The sequence below is a fragment of the Mobula hypostoma genome, chromosome 4, assembly GCF_963921235.1.
Source record: "Mobula hypostoma chromosome 4, sMobHyp1.1, whole genome shotgun sequence".
Lineage (NCBI taxonomy): Eukaryota > Metazoa > Chordata > Chondrichthyes > Myliobatiformes > Myliobatidae > Mobula > Mobula hypostoma.
Window position 1 is genome coordinate 174,525,484 of NC_086100.1, and position 15,010 is coordinate 174,540,493.

General features: G+C 39.6%; 1 protein-coding gene across 1 annotated transcript in view; it reads right to left on the reverse strand.

Annotated features, from left to right (window-relative positions):
• Positions 1-2,753: 2,753 nt before the first annotated feature.
• The window catches only part of maea (macrophage erythroblast attacher, E3 ubiquitin ligase), a 97,864-nt gene continuing 85,607 nt past the window's right edge, over positions 2,754-15,010 (reverse strand). The window contains exons 6-9 of the mRNA XM_063047031.1: positions 14,899-15,007; positions 13,535-13,668; positions 10,086-10,281; positions 2,754-4,300 (exon numbers count right to left, since the gene is read on the reverse strand). Of these exons, the coding sequence (XP_062903101.1) occupies positions 4,205-4,300; positions 10,086-10,281; positions 13,535-13,668; positions 14,899-15,007 (535 nt within the window). The 3' untranslated portion in view covers positions 2,754-4,204. The remainder of the gene's footprint in view (positions 4,301-10,085; positions 10,282-13,534; positions 13,669-14,898; positions 15,008-15,010) is intronic.

Here is a 15,010-nt window from a genome sequence, read left to right on the forward strand (position 1 = left end):
ACTTGGATTGGAAGTGTTAAGTCATTTCTTTTCTAAAATATTATCTTTGCAAATTGTAGAGGGTTCTAACGTCATACTGGAATGTAACACCAAGGTAGTCCGTGATACCGAGCTACCAGGAACTGGATGCAGTGAAAATTAGCATTCTTCTCTCAATGTTTTCCTTAAACCATAAATATCCTCCTTACCAATGAACCAGTGCTGATTGTATCGACATTATCTAACAACTTGCCTATTGTCTACTGCCCTCACAGTAGATGTAAAACTTGTCCTTACATCATCTCGATCACCACCATCCAGAGATCTAAATGTTCTTCAAGGACAGAGAAAGGTTCACATTAATCACCCCTATCTTTTCCATTGCATTTGGTGCTCCCAACGTAGCCTGCTCTAAAGTGGCAAGATCAAGTGGAGACTTGATGTCTTTTTCTACAGAATAAGCTACCCCTCTCAGTTTGCAACACCCATTCTGAGCTCTCATTTCCAGACATCCCACCCTGCAAAAACTCATTTCAGGGAGGTAGCACCATCAATTTGTGGGAGACTCCCAGAACTTCCAGGAGAGGTGGGATGTCTGCAATAGAGTAGCTCCTGAGCAGCTAGCCAGCTAGTTTAAATAATATTAGCTACGCTAATGAACGAATGACACCTGTTAAACTCACCTCAACATGTCTTTTACAGTCTTATCCCACCATGGGTAATAGAAAAGTCACTGTTGCAAACAGTGCATCGAGCAACACTGTCATTATTTTGACCTCGATGAGTCAGAGCTACACTTTAGGGTAGCCTGGGGTGACATACGTTTTATATTTTCTTTTTTTAGAACACTCTGCCATGGCGCGCTGTCTCTCTCTCGTGGTCGCTCTCATGTGCTCTCTCGCTCTCAAAAACATTGAATTTCCGGGACATTGTATATAATTTGTGGGCATCAGGGAGCCACTATTAATATGCAGGAGACTCCCGGAACTTCCGGGAGAGGTGGGATGTCTGCATTTCAACTTTTTTTTTCTCAGTCCTACCCATCCTTGGCCTTCTCTATAGTCAGGATGAAGCTCAATACAAATTGGAGAGTAATATCTCCAATGTTTTATTTAAATGAATCCAGCAGTAGTAGTGCTTGTTATTCCTGCTCAACTCCCTCCAACAACTTTCTATCTTCAAGCTACTCTCCCTCCACCTTGTTCCATGCTTTTTTCACCTCCATCTATCAATCACCCAGCAATCTTCCAACTTCACAAGCCACTCCCCTCTCCTGCACTACCTGCCTGTCATCCTATACACCACCCTCCCCTGCCCCCAGTCCATCAATCATCTCAGAATCCTTTCATGCCACCCCCTTCTTCATACTGGCCATGTCATCTCTTCACTCCCAGCCTTGATGCATTGACCCAAAACATCAATAAATTCTTTCCTTCCTGATGTCGCATGACCCATTGAGTACCTCCAGCACTGTTTGTTGCTGTTGTCACATTGCCTGGCCAGCCTCCATCTTCTTCTCACTATCACCACTTAAAATGTAGATCTGTCCATTTCTCACACTACCCTCTCATGGGAAACCATTTGCTTTTGCCTCTAAATTTAAATATTTAATGTATTTAGATCAAATACTTTTGTTTTTACTTTTTTTGATCTACACTAACTAAAAACCTTTGTATTATTACTTAGTATTAGAAAGCTGCCTCTTTCTGTAGCAAAATTCTTAAACTTCAACTGGGGCAGGGGAGATAGCTGCACTATTCCAAACTGGAGAGGTAAAATCATTGCTTTACCTAAAAAGAGTGTTTACCAAACACTATTAATAGAAGGGATGATAGAGTTTAAGGAAGGTACATTAAGAAGGGAAGTGGTGGTGTTGATGTTGTTTGTGGAGTAAGCAGCCCTCGTGGCTGTCTATTCTCCAGCAAACTGCCACTCCAGATTCCAGAATCTGCAGTCTCTCGTGTCTTGAGACTCTTTGGGTTGAAGTGGAAGATATGCCTGTTGGTGGAAGAAATGCTTGTTCTGGAAAGAAGAGCTGAGCGAAGTGAAGGAAATGGAACAGAATTGGTTATATAACATGACAAATATGGAGGTGGAGAAACTATTAACAACAAACAGACACCATAGAATACTTATTGTAGAAGCTTTTTGCATCACAATAGAAATGAGATGGAAAGGAGTTCTTGCAAGAAGACTGTTTCCTGCCTGTTCATGTGTCACTCAGGCAGGGAGGGGATAGCAGAATATGGACCATCAGTAGGCTAATAGGATTAAGATTGACATCTTGGTCAGTGTAGATGTGGTGGGCTGAAGGTTTTGGCCCTGTGCTGTACTGTTGTATTATGAAGCCAAGTTAAAGGAAGCGCAGCTAAAACAGCTGTGGGAATCAGTAGACCTGGAACAGATATTGATCACCAAGTTATCCACTGAGATGGAGTCAAGATAAAAAGAAAACATCATATAGACCAAGTGAGAGCAAGAGCATGATTTTAAAAAAAAGAATGTGATTAAACTTTCAGGTCCTATACACGAACAGGAAGCAGCACCAAAAGACAAAGTATTTGAAAAAGCAATGGGATACAAAGCTCGATACTTCATCAAGGGTTGTTCCATGTCTTCCTCAAACAAAAAGCAGTTTGCATCCCATTTTCAGAGATTCAAAGCACATTTATTATCAAAGAATGTATAAACTCTACACCTTGAAATTTTTCTGCTTACAGGCAGTCACAAAGCAAGAAACCCGAATAACCCAACTTAAAAAAGACCAAAAACTACTGTGCAGAGAAAGAGAGGGGGGGAAAAAAAAAACACAAATCATGCACTTAATAAAAGCAAGCCACAGCATTCCAAACCAGAATGAGTCCCTGGATCCGTTCCCAGAGCAGCTGGAGTAGGCCTCAGCCTCTGTCCCAATTCATCACATTAGCAGGGCAAAAATGCACAGCAGAACTGGCCACTCCTCTTGGAGATTGACCTGCAATATTGACCACTATTCTCTTTCCAGATTTGCTGCTCAATCTGTTGAGGATTGCCAGCTTCCTTTTCAGATTTCCAACATTTCTAGTGTTTTACATCCCACTGTCCTAGACTTCCCTGCTGCTGAAATAGCCGTGATATCCTTCATCTGTGACAGGTCTTGCATTTATCCAAAAATGAGACCCAACTGCTGGCTTCAGTCTTCTCTTGGCTGAAGATAAAGTACATTGCAAGGAAACTGAAATCTCTCAAGAGTTGCCTGGATTCCTCTATGGGTGAATAAACCATGTGGTTGGCCAAATTCACACAATTTGTATTCTTAAAATGGGCAGGAAATGGAAGAAAGAACAAAAGTTTTGGCTTAATATCGCAACTCAAAGTTTCAGGATGAAAGCATTACAGAGTTCTATGGGACAGAGAGTGTCAGCAGGCTGAGTACCCATGTATGAATATGAACAGGATATGACAAAAAATTCAAACTCAAATCACAATTTCAGGAAGGAAAGTAGTTGTGGAAAAGTGCACAGGTCCCTTTCAAAGAAAAGTTTCAAGTACTTGTAAAAGTGAAATAAAAGTTACTCAGATCAAATAAAACAAACTAAACCAGGTTTTATTTGATTCTTTTTAATTTGCAATTGATTCCAACCTTATAATTCTACAACCTAGCAGTGTCTGCATGCATAAATAGAGCTAAAACATAAGCTTTCTGGAATTTCCAATTGTGCATCTTGGAACGAAATCACAATTACTCAAAATACGTTAAGTTTTTGTTTTACAGCTGATCTGGTTAAACTGAAATATACTACTCTAAAACACTATGGCCTGAAAACACTAACTGCAGTTGTGCAAGTTATGCAAGTTCTGAAGGCCTGAAATAAGGCAGCCAAACAAGTTCAATATTGTATCCCCCAAGCACAACACTAATGAGAGTTACTAAATTTCAATTTACGAATGAAATACATTTGAAAACTGTCAAAATTCGTCAGATAATGTAAACCACTACAAAACTCTTGTCAAAGCCTCAACTGTTTTATTTCACCTTTTTAGTACAAACTCTTCTTGCTTTCACAATGCTCCTGTCATCATACAACACTGTGTATTTTTTGTTCCATTTGGACTTCTGATCACAAGAGACAGACATCCACCAAAAAAGGTGCATTGCCACAGGTAATCAAGCTATACCCAGCAGTCAGGCCAAGCCAAATAGTAGCCCGTGGTTCAAATTCTGGCCTTGTGCTTTTTCATACTTCTACATGATGTAAACTTTTTCAGCTTGAGAGAAGTTGTAGACTTCTTTGGTTCTTGGACAGATAATTTTGTCATCTTGACGAATAGAAAGTAGTGACTGAAACAATAAAAAAAACAGCAAATTTAATTGGGATAATAATTACCTACATTACTGGAATAAAAAGCTTATGCAAATACTGGTGACCATGAAATTACTAAATTGTGATAAGAACTCATCACCAATATGCTTAGGGAAAAAGCAATGTAGCAACCTTTCCATTCTGGCCTCATTTGACTCCAGATCTACGGTAAAAAGTGGTCTGGCAAACCCTTCAGTTCATTGATAATTAAGAATAGGCATTAAAATCCCAATGTGCCAATAACACCAGCATCAGAAATGGAAAAAAAACAAGCAATAGACAATTAACCAAGGTATCAGCAGTACATTTTTCTCCTGTGAGCAGAAGGAGCAAGCTTGAAGCACTACAAGATTCTGTACTTCAAGTGTTCGGATGAAGAGTTTTCAACCAAAAATACTAACTAGTTCTCTTTCCACAGATGCTGCCAAACCTGATTAGTGTTGACAATATCTTCTGTTTTTATTTCAGAATTTCCAATGCTTTCAAGAAAGTGAATACCTTTGCAAACTCGGTTTATTTTTTCTATTAAAAAATTCTATTGGTAAACAATGTACTTCCTTTTACTTGGGCAAATGGGATTAGTTTAAATGGGTGTCTTGGTTGGCATAGACCAGTTGGGCTGAAGGGATTGTGCCCAATGCTTCCAGTATTATACATCTATTTTATTTCCCGGGGAAGGTGTTAAGTAGAGTTATTATTATATAGGTGTCAAGACTATTTTTGGTATTCACCAAATGAAAGAAGGAAATCAGCACTGAGTAAAAATAAAACATACTGATTGGAGTGTCAACTGTCAAAGTATAATAGACACCATGAACACTCTAAATTACCAGCAGATGACATGCTTTGAAATTTTCAAGAACAAAAGTAAAATGGAATTAAGTTTTCAAATTAAATTCATATAAGAATGCTAACTAAGTGGGTATCAATTTACTACCCAAAACTTGTGTCAGGAATACAAAAACAGGCAAGTAGAATAGTCAAGTCAGAGTGTAACTCCTGATTGAAAAGTACCTATGGATAGGATAATTACTGTAAAAGATAACTTTACTCAAAGTGAACACACAATATTAAGGCGTGCTTCAAATATAACATGAGGGACACTTCAACTTCTTACTGGCAAGAGATATCAATTGAAGGATTGCAATCTCTGTTTGGATGCTGTGAATCATGATAGGTATTATCACAGAGGGAATGGGTAGGGAGCGAACATAAAAGTTGCAGGTTGTATAGATGTGGTAGATAGAAGCTTCCCACAAGAGCACATACAATTAAGGTCAGAGGTAATGTAATCGAGAATACAACTATTTGATATATGAAAATGATTTTTCTTGTATCATTCCTCGATTCTTGCTAATCATTTGAAAATATGCCTCTTGATATTCAATAGGAAGTCTTTAAACTTATCAATGATTTTTTAATGCAAATAATGAAACTCCTGTCTAAACTTCTTCCTCCAGGTGAAGGTTGATGGAACTAGGTAGATTAATGGTTCAGCATGGACCAGGTGGGCCAAAGGGCTTGTTTCTGTGCTATAATTTTATATAATTTCCTAGTTTAAGGATCTAAGGAAAGATAGGGAATGGGTGACCAACAGGAAGAGTAATAGCAAGAAGATAGTGGTCATCTCCCTCCAAAGCAGATATACCACCTTGGAGTCTGTTGGGGGAGATGGCTCATTAGGGGAAGGTAGCAGTAGCCAGGATCATGGCACCGTGGGTGGCTCTGCTGTTGTGGTACGGGATTCTATGGTAAGGGGAATAGAGAGGAGCTTCTGTGGCTACAAACGGGACTCCCGTATGGTGTGTTGTCTCCCAGGTGCAAGGGTCAGAGGTGTCTCAGAGAGGCTGCAGGGCATTCTGAAAGGGGAGGGTGAGCAGCCAGCTGTCATGGTGCATGGAGGTACTAACGATATAGGAAGAAAGCAGGATGTCGTCCTACAAGCTGAATTTAGGGAGCTAAGAGATAAATTAAAGAGTAGGACCTCAAAGGTAATAATCTCAGGATTATTACCAGTGCCACGTGCTAGCCAGAGTTGGAATAGCAGGATAGCGAGAATGAATATGTGACTTGAGCAGTGGTGCAGGAGGGAGGGTTTCAGATTCTTGGGGCATTGGAACCACTTCTGGGGCAGGTGGGACCAGTACCATCTGGACAGTCTACATCTGGGCAGGGTCGGGACCAATGTCTTAGGGAGTTTGTTTGCAAGTGCTGTTGGGCTGGTTTTAAACTAATATGGCAGGGGGATGGGAACCCACACAGAAAAGAAGAGGGAAGTGATGCAGAGACCAAAGCTACAGTTAGTGAAGAAAAAAGTAAGAGTAGAGTACATAAAAGTAAAAAGCAAAAATCGCATTGGTCAGTAGATTCTAAAAGGACAATGAGTATAAGGACACTTTATCTAAATGCCTGTAGTATCAGAAACAAGGTTAATGAACTTGTGGCACAGGTAAGTACCAAGTAATTTGATTTAGTGGCCATAACAGAAACCTAGTTGCAAGGCTGAAATGACTGGGAATTAAATATCCAAGCATATCAGGTAATACGGAAAGATAGGCAGGAAGGCAAAGGAGATGGGGTAGCGTTCTTGATTAAGAATGAAATCAGGGCGATTTTGAGAGACAATATAAGATCTACGGAGCAGAATGCTGAGTCTATCTGGGTAGAGATTAAGAATAGTAAAGGGCAAAAAAAAAATCACTGGTGGGAGTTGCCTATATGCCACCTAATAAAAATATTGCAGTGGCAGAGGCGATTAACCAAGAAATAACTGAGGCTTATAAGAACGGAATGGCAGTTGTCATGGGGATTTTAACTTCCACGTAGATTGGGTGAATCAGGTTGGTCAAGGAAGTCTTGAGGAGGACTTCATAGAATGCATCCGTGATGGCTTTCTTGAGCAGCATGTTAGTGAACCTACAGGGGAAAATGCTATCTTAGATCTAGTCCTGTGCAATGAGACAGATAAGATTCACAATCTTGTAGTCGGGAATCCTCTTGGAAAGCGTGATCATAGTATGATTGAATTTCGCATACAGATGGGAGGATGAAATAATCTAAAACTAGCGTATTATGCTTGAACAAGGGAGACTACAACAGGATGAGGGAGGAGTTGGCTAATGTGGATTGGGTGCACAGGCTATTTTGTAGGACAGCTGAGGAACAGTGGAATACTTTCAAAGAGATTTTTCACAGTGCTCAACAAAAGTATATTCCAGTCAAAAGTAAGGACAGTAATTGTGGGGAGAGCCAGCCTTGGATAACTAAGGAAATAAAAGATAGTATCAAATTAAAAGCTCGTGTACAAAGTCACAAAGAGTAGTGGGAGACTGGAGGATTGGGAAAACTTTAAAAAGCAACAAAGAACAATTAAACAAAAAATAAGGAGAGGGAAGATAGAGTATGAAAGTAAATTAGCACAAAATATAAAAACAGATAGCAAAAGTTTTTAATCAATATATAAAGTGAAAGAGAGTGGCTAGTCAATGTAGGTCCCTTGGAAGATAAGGAAGGGAAATTGATATTGGGTGATAAGGAAATGGCTGAGGCATTGGACGACTATTTTGTGTCAGTCTTCATGGTGGAGGACACGTCTAATACGCCAAAGAATGATGTTATGGACGAAATGGGAGGAGAGGACCTCGATAAAATCACTGTCACTAAAGAGATAGTGATGAGCAAACTAGAGGGCCTGAAGGTAGGTAAGTCCCCTGGTCCTGATGGGATGCATCCCTGGGTGCTGAGGGAATTGGCGGAGGTTATAGTAGACGCATTGGTAATCATTTACCAAAATTCTCAAGACACTGGGCAGGATCCGGCGGATTGGAGACAGCAAATGTCACACCACTTTTTAAAAAAGGATGTAAGCAAAAGACGGGCAATTATAGACCAGTTAGCTTAACATCTGTAGTCGGGAAAATGCTTGAAGCTGTCATTAAGGAAGAAATAGCGAAATATTTAGAAAGGAGTGGTTCCATTAGACAGGTACAGCATAGATTCAGAAAAGGCAGGTCCTGTTTGACAATTTTACTGGAGTTCTTTGAGGACATAATGAGTGCAATGGATAGAGGGGAACAAGTGGATGTTGTATACTTGGATTTCCAGACAGCGTTCGATAAGGTGCCGCACAAGAGACTTATAAATTTATAAGATAAGGACGCATGGAGTCGGAGGAAGTGTATTGGCATGGATAGTGGATTAGTTAACTAATAGAAGGCAGAGAGTTGGTATAAATGGGTGTTTCTCCAGTTGGCAGTCTGTGGTGAATGGGGTGCCACAGGGGTTGGTGCTGGGCCCGCAGCTGTTTACCATTTACATTGACGATTTGGAAGATGGGACTGAATGTAGCGTAGCAAAATTTGCTGATGACACTAAACTGAGTGGAAATACAAATTGTACAGAGGATGTGGAGAGTCTGCAGAGGGATATAGATGGTTAAGTGAGTGGGCCAAGGTCTGGCAGATGGAATACAATGTTGGTAAATGCGAGATCATCCACTTTGGAAGGAATAATAGAAGAGCAGATTATTATTTAAATGGTGAAATATTGCAGCATGCTGTTGTGCAGAGGGACTTGGGAGAGCTTGTGCATGAATCGCAAAAAGTTGGCTTGCAAGTACAACAGGTTATTAAGAAGGTAAACGGAATGTTGGCCTTCATTGCTAGAGGGATTGAATTCAAGAGCAGGGAGGTCATGCTGCAACTATACAGGATACTGGTGAGGCCGCACCTGGAGTACTGTGTGCAGTTCTGGTCTCCATACTTGAGGAAGGATATACTGGCTTTGGAGGCAGTGCAGAGGTGGTTCACCAGGTTGATTCCAGAGATGAAGGGGTTAACCTATGAGGAGAGATTGGGTTGCCTGGGACTATACTCTCTGGAATTCAGAAGAATAAGAGGGGATCTTTTAGAAACATACAAAATTTTGAAAGGGATAGATAAGATAGAAGTAGGAAACTTGTTTCCATTGATAAGTGAGACTAGAATTTGGGGACATTGCCTCAAGATTCAGGGGAGAAGATTTAGGACAGAGATGAGGAGAAACTGTTTTTCCCAGAGAGTGGTGAATCTGTGGAATTCTCTGCCTAGGGAAGCAGTTGAGGCTTCTAAATATATTTAAGATGCAGTTAGATAGATTTTTACATAGTAGGGTAATTAAGGGTTATGAGGAAAAGGCGGGTAGATGGAGCTGAGTTTACGGATAGATCAGCCATGATCTTATTGAATGGCGGGGCAGGCTCAATGGGCTGGATGGCCTACTCCTGCTCCTATTTCTTATATTCTTATGACAATTGGGTGGGAAAACAAAATTATTCCCCACAACTTTGTGCCCCTAATTAATTTTCACACATAGTGCTATTGATCCTATTATACAAGCTTTAATTTGGCCAAAAAATCCTTAGCGTGCTATTCAGGAATTATGTAAAATTGAAATATGCTACATTTAGCATACCATTCTTTTCATAGAAAAAAAACTACAAGCCGTCTGGTTTTCATCTATATTGTGTACAGTTTTAGAAATGGAGATAGCTTTTCGAATGACTTGTCATTTTACCTATTTCTGATCAAGTGTGACATATGCTATTCTATTGACCACTACTAGGATCTCCCTTGTATCTATGGAAGATTAGGATTATGGCTAGTTCTTCTATAATTTCTACCTCACCTCCTGCCCCTCAGCAACCAAGGACGCATTCCATCTTGTAAAAGTGAATTGCCTAATGCAAAGATAGTCATAAAACAAAAGCAAACCTTTAAAACTTACATTGTATCCATATACATATCCATTAGGCAGCATCATAGGTGGATTATTCTCATTCATAACTTCACCGGAAATCTTGCAGACCAGTCGGGAGTTAGCACAATGCGCCATAGGAAGAGGCTGTGCGAGCTTGTTCAAAGATTTGCTACAGACAGGGCAGTCTGGATTTTTAGAGGTTCCATCTTCTTTATAGCACTGTCTATGGACCACACAGCTCAGGCATATTCTGTGAAGAATCTTGAAGAGCTACACTTAACTCCCATTTTTATGGCTCCTTTAACATGGCGTCAAAACAACCCCCCACCCCCATTTCCAACAAGCACTTTACAGGAGCATAATCAAACAAAAAAACTGAACCAGAGCTGAGCAGAATGTTTAGAAATGTTTTGAAAAGAAAGCTAAGCGTATCATTTGCTGATAGATAGTGAATACAAACACACTTCTGTCAATGGAGGACTAATTAAAATCAGAACTAATCAATACCACAGAAAGAGAAATGTATAGTAGTTAGTTTTGACACTTGGACATTGAAACTTCCCTCATGCTAAACTCTCTCATCTTTTTATTCCATCTGTCAACACATTTCCATTTCCAGCATCAAATGTAGGTAACCAAAATCAAATAACCCATATTGAATTTTACATTTCCCTTGCTGGAAGATACCCGCATTAATACAAATGATGAGAAAATTAAGACCATAAGATATAGGACGGAATTAGGCTATTCAGCTCATTGAATCTGCTCCGGCATTCTATCATGGCTGATTTATCATCACTCTCAACCCTATTCTCCTTGTAACCTTTGGTACCCTGACTAATCAAGTACCTAGCAACCCTACTTTAAATATGCCCAATGATTTGGCCTCCACAGCCATCCGTGGCAATGAATTCCACAGATTCACCAACCTCTGGCTGAAAAAAATTCTTCCTCATGTCTGTTCTAAAGGAACATTCTTTTATTGTAAGGCTAGGCACTCTGATCCTTGACTCTCCTACTATCCGAAATATCCTTACCATGCTCACTCTAGCTAGGCCTTTCAATATATGATAGGTTTCAATTAGATATCCCATCATTCTGGGCCTGTACTCCAGTGAATACAGGCCCTGAGCTATCAAATATTCCTCATCTGTTAATCCTTTCATTTCCAGCATCATTCTTGTAAACTTCCTAAAAGTTACTGCCATTTACCTACTTGGTATGAAGATATTTTACCAAACTCCCTTCGTAAAAGCTTGATGGCGACTACTAACAGTATTTTGTTTTAACTTATTTCCCGGCTAAGATAGTCAGACTCAATATCAATTCTATTATCTGGACATCATAATTCCTTCACGATACTATCTCCTTTAATTACCAGAAATTTCAACCCAAAATAACGTGATGCGCTACAAACTCTGCCACTACTGAATGCACAAGTGCTTTAAGTCTCAAAACTAGATCCAGATGCTTGCTAACAAGGTCAATTGATGATTTTAAAAGCACATTTTGTCAACTGCAATGCCCATTGTACATGATATAATTACTTATTTGCTTCTCTCAGGAGGTTATATGACTATGTGGAAGGGTATGCTAGGAATCATGACGCTTAGCTGGATCTTAATGAAACAGAATTTTCTCATCTTCTGTACATGCTGAGGTAATTGCTCAGTTTCAGGACTGAATCAGAATCAGGTTTAATATCACCGACATATGTCATGAAATTTGTTGTGTTGCAGCAGCAGTTCATTGTAATACATAAAAAAAACTATAAGTTATACTACATACATTTCTAAAATTACTTAAATAAATAGTGCAAAAAGACAGCAATAATAATAGTGAAGCAGTGTTCATGGGTTCATTGTCCATACAGAAATCTGATGGCAGAAGGGAAGAAGTGTGTGTCTTCAGGCACCAGTACGTTGTCTTTGACGGCAGCAATAAGAAGAGGGCAGGTCCTGGGTGATGGGGGTCCTTAATAATGGATGCCACCTTTTGGAGGTATTGCATTTGAAGGTTTCCTCGATGCTGAGGAGAATAATGCCCATGATGGAGATGGCTGCATTTATAATTTTCTGCAGCTTTTCTAATCCTGTGCAGTGGCCCCTCCATACCAGATGCTTTTGCAACCAGTTAAACTTTCTCTTCGGTACATCTGTAGAAATTTGCGAGAGTCTTTGCTGACATACCAAGTCTCCTTGAACTCCTAATGAAATATAGCTGCTGTCGCACCTGATTTGTAATTACATCAACATGTTAAACCCAAGATATATCCTCAGACATGTTGACACCCAGGAACTTGAAACTACTCACCTTTTCCACTGCTAATCCCTTAACAAGGACTGGAGTGTGTTCCCTCGACTACGCCTTCCTGAAGTCCAGAATCAATTCCTTGGTCTTACTGATGTTGAGTGCAGGGTTGTTGTTGTTGAGACACCACTCATCTATCTCCCTCCTGTATGCCACTTCGTCACCATCTAAAATTCTGCCAACAGTAACTGATGCAAAACACCGGTTTACTTTTACTGGTTATGCCTTTCCAGAAGCTAACTACCTGGCATCCTGCGCCCACTCAAGTTGTTACCCTTTATGCTTAAATTATATTGTTATGGGTCTTACCCTGACACTGATATATCATGACCTCCATTCGTGCATCATCCATCACTTTCATTGCTTCATTAAGTCACTGAGTGTCCACCTGCTGACCCGTATGTTTGATAAGTCAGAATTTGCAATTAAATGCATTTCGTGAAACCCACAAACAATGCGGCACTTAATCGTGCCTTTTTCCCACGTTTAACTCGAGCTTCTCCGTGGAACAGCTCTCTAAATTTGGGCATGTATTCTTGATGAGGACAGCCATGATCAAACCTGGTACTTACTTTGCACATGCCTTTTGTTTCCTTTTATCCTTATTACTATTTGCTTTGCACCATTTAATCAGTTATTTGAGCACTCTCCCTCACTGCTTTTCAACTAAATTGGCCTTAAGTTAAATCACCAAATTCCAGTTCTGAAGAAAAGCTATGATCTATTCTCCTCCCCAATGAGCTCAACACCTTTTCTGCACAATAACGCTACACCCGTGTGTACCCCCATAGCATCTGGCAAACTTGTGACCATTACTAACATTGGGGAGGGGGTACAGGATTCTGAAAACCTAGATTCAGTATTTTAGGAACACCTCCTTCCTCTCCACTATAGTAATGTTAATGTTTTGCACTATACTGCTGCCACAAAACAACAAATTTCATGACATATATCAGTGGTAATCAACCTGATTCAGATACCTCACAGATTTGGTGAGTAATCTCCCAATCTGTTTTTATTTAAAAAAAAATCTTCCACGGTTAGGGAATGATTTTACAATTTGCATACTTCTAACCACCTAAACCCTACACCAATTAAATATTTAAAAAAACAATTAAATAAGTACTGACAGAGACACAAAAGGTTCTAAAACTCTGAAAGGATACGGTGTCTTTATAGCTGAAAGTCCTGCTTGCAGTGTTATAGTGAAGACAGAACTATTTCCAAGTTGATGAAGTCTGTAGTTATCATATCTGAATTGTTGAATGAGCATTTTCCATCGGGCTGGATCCAAAAGATCCTGTAATGATAACATACATATTTGACTCCTGTATTAAAATAAATCCATGCCAAACTTAGGAGGCTTGAGAGTACTCAAGTTTAAACAACTTCTCCATTCTTTTCCACATAAAAGAACTTCAGACTCCATAGAATAGACAGAAAACATCGACAACTGGAAGCAGGGAACATACAGCAGAGATCTGAGGGGGATGACTTTCATTTACTATTTTCTCAATTAAGGATAAAAGGTGGAAGGGTGGAGTTCATTTGAAATGCACTATCCCAACAACAAGGAAATTAACAATAAATAGATGCCAGAAAGACAACATTAATGTTGGAATTTCTTTCATAATGAAGGCAAATATTTGGAACATAAAGTAGAACAGTGCAAAACACAGGGAAAGGTCCTTTGGCCCGAGACGTCTGTGCTGACCATGATGCCAATTTAAAGTGCACATCTGGCTACATACTATCTGCATTTCTCTATCCTCTGCCTATTCATGCAGCTGTCTTAAGGCTCTTTAATTATTGTTATTATATCTACTTTCACCACCTCCCCTGGCAGCACCTAGCAGTCTGTATACAAAAAAGTAGCTGCCCCATACATCTCCTTTAAACTTTCCCCTTCTCATCTTAAATACATATCCTCTAGTACTTGAAATTTGTACCCTGGGAAAAAAATTCTCACTATTTACCCTAGCCTGTCCTATTGCCTTTCCTACTGTCCTTTTGAAACAAAGAAACAATTTTAACTGTTTCCCAGTTTTGAGATGAGACCTTGCCTGTGGCTAACAAGGATACAAAGATCCCACTCAAGACTCCACCTTGTCACTCACAATAATCTGGGGTAGATCCATCAATCTCTGGGGGCTTATTGGCATTAATATTTTTCTAAAGACATCCATAACTTCCATCTGGATGTTGACATGCCCAAGAATATCAGTATAGCCCTGAACTCCGTATCTTCTATGTATGATAAAATACAACAGTAGATTGGTCAATTTACCACAGTAACATGATTCTAGATTTTCTCTTCCTCTGACTGGTATGTATTCTGACAGCTGAGCTGCATCAATAAATACAGCACAAGGGACTCATGGCATATAACATCATGGACTAAATCTGACTGAAATCATTTTTAATTATAGGTATATTAAGGGCATCATCTACATTTCACATCTAAAATTTTAAAATATATTAGTTGTTCTCATCTGAATTTTTCGAAAAATAAATATATCAACAAGTTTACCTTATATGGCGAAATGTGAGTATCAGAGGGAAATGCCAGCATACCCATCACTTGTCGCACCTCATCCAGTTGTCCTCCTTCTGCTTGACTGAAGTGTCTCCGGGCATGCCTA